The 6,102-nt window shown below is 38.5% G+C and overlaps 1 protein-coding gene across 1 annotated transcript; it reads right to left on the bottom strand.

The window, feature by feature from the left end:
- Nucleotides 1-843: 843 nt before the first annotated feature.
- On the bottom strand, nucleotides 844-5,436 carry LOC146467520 (uncharacterized). The gene is made up of 6 exons (XM_085125741.1): nucleotides 5,062-5,436; nucleotides 4,394-4,447; nucleotides 3,766-3,848; nucleotides 2,507-2,614; nucleotides 1,930-2,121; nucleotides 844-1,537 (listed from the first exon to the last, which is right to left on the bottom strand). Exons 1-6 carry the CDS (start codon nucleotides 5,340-5,342, stop codon nucleotides 1,056-1,058), a joined length of 1,200 nt encoding a protein of 399 aa, XP_084981867.1. The 5' UTR covers nucleotides 5,343-5,436; the 3' UTR covers nucleotides 844-1,055.
- Nucleotides 5,437-6,102: the final 666 nt, after the last annotated feature.

The following is a 6,102-nucleotide window of genomic DNA, read 5'->3' as shown; positions in this document are numbered from 1 at the left end:
CTCTATAGGTCATTGAAACGAAACGTTATTCCGCTACAAAGGCTGAGGATTTATTGGTCATTCATTTTGTAGCCAAACAAGAAGCTTTTTTCAGGCCTACTAACTTTGTGCAGCAAGGTTAAGATGGAGCGTGACCCGGAATAAGTCTTTGGAAATTTGAACCTGAAAACCTCCTTTTAAAAGATGTTCTTGAGTTACCTGTTATATATAGTTTGTTTAAGGCGAACTGCACCCCCAACCCCCCATCCCCCATCCCCAACGCCCCAGTATGGTAAGTACAATAGGCGGAGGAGTGTGAAATGTCAAATAAGTGAGTCCACCAGAAACAGAATTGTAACTGAGGTTTTTCCTGTGCACGTGAGACCAGGAACCTATCAAAGAGTTTCATGATTTGCTGTAATGTGGTATCAAGTAACCTGTAACATGCGTATTTCTCAGTATTTCCTTACAATATTGGTTTACCTTAGCCTCAACGTTCTTATAAAAGGGTTCTTAACAAAAAAGGGTGTACGGGGAGAACAAAGAGGCGGAACGAAAACAGAGACAGTGTCCTGCATTTGTTCTCAAAGTACTTTTTTCCTCAAGCATGGCTCAAACGTTAAAAGATTAGCTACCAAAAATGTTTACTGGCTAATGAAATCTTTGACCAGCAAATGTAGACACGACATGCACTCAGGAATGTTTAATATTGCCTGCATGAGGTTAGTCCTATTGCTGGCTCGGTGGCCTAAACAGATTCATCCGGCAGAAGATGAAGGTGTCGATTATGCATGGGATGCTGACCAGAATTCGCTATTGGGGACCCGAGAAAAATGTTTCAAGGAAACCAAGCTTTAATCTCTCTGATTTCATGTTACGTTTATTCAGTTTTCCCTTTACTCTACATTTCGTTACTATAGTCAGTTCTCTGTTTTACTCGCTTGCTTCACTAAAGTCCCGTGTTTAAACTATTTCCTGTTTAGTGCAAAGACAAATCACACTGTTTCTTAAATCACTAGTCTATCTTTTCTTTTGTAGAGTCATCGATGCTGTGTTAAAAGCTTTGCATGCACTCGTCACTTGGTGCACACAGCGCATGTCAACTCTCGACCATCGACATATGGAAGGCACGGAAGTGAGCCGCATCTTCCTTCCACGGGGTACAGTAAGGCACCATTCTTGTTGGCGAAAGTACCACGAACATACTCCGGGTCACCATCAATGCAAACGAAGTCGCTTGAATGCTTGTGGGCGTGATGCGCAGTCATCAGGTACCCATGATACTCTTCGGTCCATCCAGATGGACAGTCATTCCGTGCGGGCATCATCAGCATTGAGCCACGTGACTTGACGAAGCAGACAGCGCAGGGTGCTTCATGGTCGTGAATGGTTCTCTGAAAAGGATTTCCGTTGTACTGACTGACTTCATACTCAGTGCCGTATATGTATCCTGCATTTTGATGCCCATCCTTGTACTTGTCATACTTTGGATTGTGAGGAAGACAAAGATAGCTCGCCCCGCCACCATAGTGGTAGTACCATTCTCCACCCATTATACCTAAAACAAAATCAGACAAAATCACCATGACAACATGACAGTAAGAAACTAAAGAAAAGTGTGTTCGAGAGACTTGAACTGCTCCGGTAAAGCAGCTAAACCCCGCTTTCCGTGGATTGAACTTATTATTTTACGAATGATTTGAGTATTGGCCATCTCCAACTCAGTTATCTTGAATCCTCCTCTATTTCGAATGACTTTTCGCGGGCTTTTTTAATACCTGCATTTAGAGTTTAGGAGCTTATGATGTCAAATAAATGAAAATTCATACAGGAAAACGACATTCCGCTATTGCATCGCAAAATTTGAAAGCCATTGTTGTCGGAAACGTTTCTCCTCTTCTATTTCAAACAGAGAAACAAAAATTACAATCAATTGCAAATCCCCCTTACCTTTATAAACTATCTGAGCACCACTGGGACATGTGGTCCTTCCCCAGCGGACATACTTCACCCCAGACTGTCCCTTTTTTCCTTTGGCTCCTTGAGGTCCCCGGGCACCTGTCCTACCAACAGCTCCCTGGTTTCCTTTAGGACCAGGCGGGCCTGGGAACAGTTTGTTGGTGCCAGGCTTTCCCGGCTCCCCTGCAATAGAAATGATTCTGAGCACTTTTCTTTCTTTGATAGGTTTTTTTTTTTTTGGTAAAGTTCTATTCAGTTTAGTTCAGCTCAATTGTTATATGTAACATAACATAACATAATATAATTATTTTTAATACTGAAGATAACTGATCACTACAGTAATTTCTAGTCATTAGGGACGATGCCTTCTTCTGCCAGTGTGCATATATTCTGCGCATCACGGCACATTCTCATCCCCAGGCCAGTGCCACGATTTCATTCGAAATTAGAGTTTCTCGGTCCATCCCGAAATGCGAAAAAACGTATAAGCTCGTATACGCAGTAGAAAGCGGCGGAGATATCCTTAAAAACAGCATCATTTTGGGAATGTAAAATAAGGGTCGTGTACCTTTTGGACCAGTTTTTCCAGTCAGTCCAGTTTTTCCAGTTGGTCCAGTTTTTCCAGGGGGCCCAGGTGGTCCCATCCGTTCCTTTCCACTATTTTGGAGATGCTGTCCTGTTATATGAAAAACACAACTAAAAATATCTCTATGTTCTCTCCAGAACTAAAATTTACTCTCCAAGCTGATCTAGTTTGCTATTTGCTGCATTGTGATCTTATCAGGTGGAAACTTTTGCTACTATTTTCCACTGGAATAAATAAACGGAAACGGTGGTCACAAAACGTTTCTTCTCCTCTACACAAAGTCAGTGTAGTTTTTCAATTAAATATTTTGATTATTTTTTGCCTTTTTCACTGTGACCTTACAGAAGCAGATCTTGACGTGAAATGTCTTATCCTTTACACAGCTCAGCAAATTTGTTTCTTTTTTTTTTTCTTCTTCTTCTTCTTCTTCTTCTTCTTCTTCTTCTTCTTCTTCTTCTTCTTCTTCTTCTTCTTCTTCTTCTTTTCAGGTTAACATGTTGATTATGAATCGAATCAAGTAGAAAAAAGACAGGAAATACTATCTTTTAAGATGAACCAGCCAAATCGCATGAGTCAAATTGTAGATTGTATAATTTTCTTTATGCCAAAATTGAAAAGTAGTATGTCAAATAAGGTTTCTTTTAAATAAGGTTTTTTTTTTATTTTTAGCATTAGTGAAACTAAGAATAAGCAGCCACAAGCTTTTGATTGAAACAGGAAGATATGACAACATACCCCGTAATGAAAGGGTGTGTAATGTTTGCAACTGTAAAACTATTGAAGACGAAATTCATTTTTTATTAGATTGCCCAAGTTACTCTTGTTTAAAAGATATGTTCTTTTTTTAAAATAGAACCTAGCCTTCCATTTACACGATTATTAGTAAAAGAAACTTTACTATCGCATATAATGAACTCAACTGACTATTTTATAAACACTCAATTAATTTCATTTGTTTTCTCGTGCTTCGAATTGAGAGATAAACTTCTCTCCGGAATGATTACTTCTGCTGTATGAAAAGTTTAAAATAAGCAAAGACTTCACTTAATTTATTTGTTAATTTATTAGGAAATTGTTAACGAATCAATAATTAGCTATGAATAGCTTTTGCAATACTGTATTTGTTATTGTCATGCAAATTGTTGTTGTTGTTGTTGTTGTTGTTGTTGTTGTTGTTGTTGTTGTTGTTGTTTTTGTTGTTGTCGTTCAAAATTTCTTCCACTAGTCTTGAGCATACTAACCCAGAATGTAAGCCATAAGAGACGTGTAAGAATCACGGCTTGACCTGAGCTGACTAGGCGATAAACGCAGCAAGGTGTCAAGTCTGCAGAAATATCATCAAAGGAAAACGAATGGAATAAAATCAGAACTTTTAAAAATATGTATGTGGTTTAGACCATCCGAACGAAGGTTACTCATTATTTCGTGCCAGTGGGAAAAAAAGAAAAGTAACGTGAATTTGTGGAACAGATTGGCAAATAGTAAATGAAAACTGAGCTGGGTACTTCTCCTCAGATACCATTTAACATGTCATTCGTGGTGGTTCGAACGTTTGATTCTTAATAGCTGTTATCAGATGCAGCGTACAGAAAATGGCTCTGAACTTTTGAGTATGTGGATAGAATCTTATCGAAAACAACAACAGTTCGGGTCCTCCAATGAAACCTGTGGTCTACGTAATTCGTAATTCATTAAAAAAACTTCAAAAAAGGACGTAGTCAAACACCCAAGAAGATTTCAAATATTCCATGACACATGTCATTTTCTTAAACTTTGTACTCAAGTCGAACTCAACTTTCTAATTACTCAATTAAAATCAAGAGAGGATGTCTTGTTAAAATATAAGCTTGATTTTTATGAATGGCAAACCTCTTCTCGAGTTCTTGGAAACGTTTTTCCATCAAGCTTGCACTTTTGTTTAACCTGTGCGAAAAAACAAACAGGACTGTCAGGGTGAAATTATGTGTCAGATTTACGATAGGTTTATTTACCCCTGAATTGAAAAAGTAAATTATCACTCGCAACAGAAACACATCGAATGAAAGGAAACTAAACTTTGGAAGCTTAAGCTTTCACTCATACAGGTTAGTCAGTCTTTAGAAATTAGAACTATTCAGTATGTTTTATCTTTCTCATTTTTGCGTAATTATTTGCATTACCCTAAAAAGGTGAATTCGGAAGGCAGATGAGTGTGTTTAATAACTAGTTTGTTTCCTCAGTGAAGTACTACTCGTTAAACGTTGAACCAAAATATCTTTTCCATCCAACTGACGTACTAATTATTTATGATTATTTCTCAGTGTAGTATCGTTTGAGTGAAATTTGTTTATCAAGCTAAGCCGATGAATCATCCGCGTATTTAAAATGAAAAAACAGTGTGTCAGTACGTTTCACGGTTACAATACACGCGTAGTCAAGGTCGCTTGCCATAAATTTTTTCGTAAAAATCTTCTAGTAAAATTATGTTATTTAAATATTTAGCTAGTAAATGGACACTAATTTTGAGATTGAAAGACTGCCGAACTAGAAATGCGCACCTATCTTCCATGATTGCTTTCAGTCGCTTTTCAATGTCCGACAAGTTGGGGGTCGCATTATTCGTTGATCGTCGTCGCTCTCGCTGCAATAAGGACTGTTTCAGTTTACAAGTTTCAGCGCCATCAGCAGACACCCCATTGAAGTTGTGTTCGTCACCTTGACGCTGTTTGACCAGAGCATCCTCCGTGGCAGAGATGTGAGCAAGAATGGCACAACACATCACCAACACAGCCACGAAACGCAGGCCGCCCCGAGAAGTAATTACGGCAGATAATTTCATCCCTGACCGAACGGGCTTTAAATCACTTTGAAAAAACAAAATAAAGCTTCGTTCTCTGATCTCCAACACAAAGAAGTTGTTATGCGTAGTCGATATCAAAAGATATAGGGCCATGGGCGAGAATATTTTCCCGTTTCAGTGACGTTGTACAGTTTGAACAATAGAAAAATGAGTAGCGACAAGTTTTAATATACATGAACCGTTGCTAGTAAATTTGCAATTTTTATCTATTTTCTTTAATTTTAAAAACAGTTTGTAAGGATACTCGATACAGCCACTCTTAAATTAAGTCAACAGAAAAGTAGTAATACCGGGCTTTGGCGAGATGCGTTGATAGCCGGATTTTTAACCGTACAAATGATAAATGTTTTCAGTTCCGTGCGATGAAACATTCACGAAAAAAATTTCTTAGGTTCAACCTCTTAAGACTATGCTGTTAAAGGAAGAATTATGAATTAATGCTGGGTTTTCTTGATGCAAAGACAAATCAAACAAACCCACGGATCGCGTCAAATCATTTTAATTTCCAGCATTCAAGGTTTGGCTTACATGATGTTGGAAGGGATCCCACATTTTCGCGGGATTCGGGACACTGTCGACGTTTTAAGAGCGTGAAGCGACGGAATAATGATGTCCACGTAATCGTCTTCGCCGGTTGCATTTGTGTTATTAAGAACAACAAATAACTCGACCCTGTTATTTTAAATACACTCCAAACCAAAGAGGGATCAGAGTGTGGATTCCTCTGTGACTGCTGGGG

This window comes from Pavona decussata, unplaced genomic scaffold (assembly GCF_977016875.1).
Source record: "Pavona decussata unplaced genomic scaffold, jaPavDecu1.1 SCAFFOLD_135, whole genome shotgun sequence".
NCBI classification, from domain to species: domain Eukaryota; kingdom Metazoa; phylum Cnidaria; class Anthozoa; order Scleractinia; family Agariciidae; genus Pavona; species Pavona decussata.
This window is presented reverse-complemented; position numbering and strand designations above follow the sequence as displayed.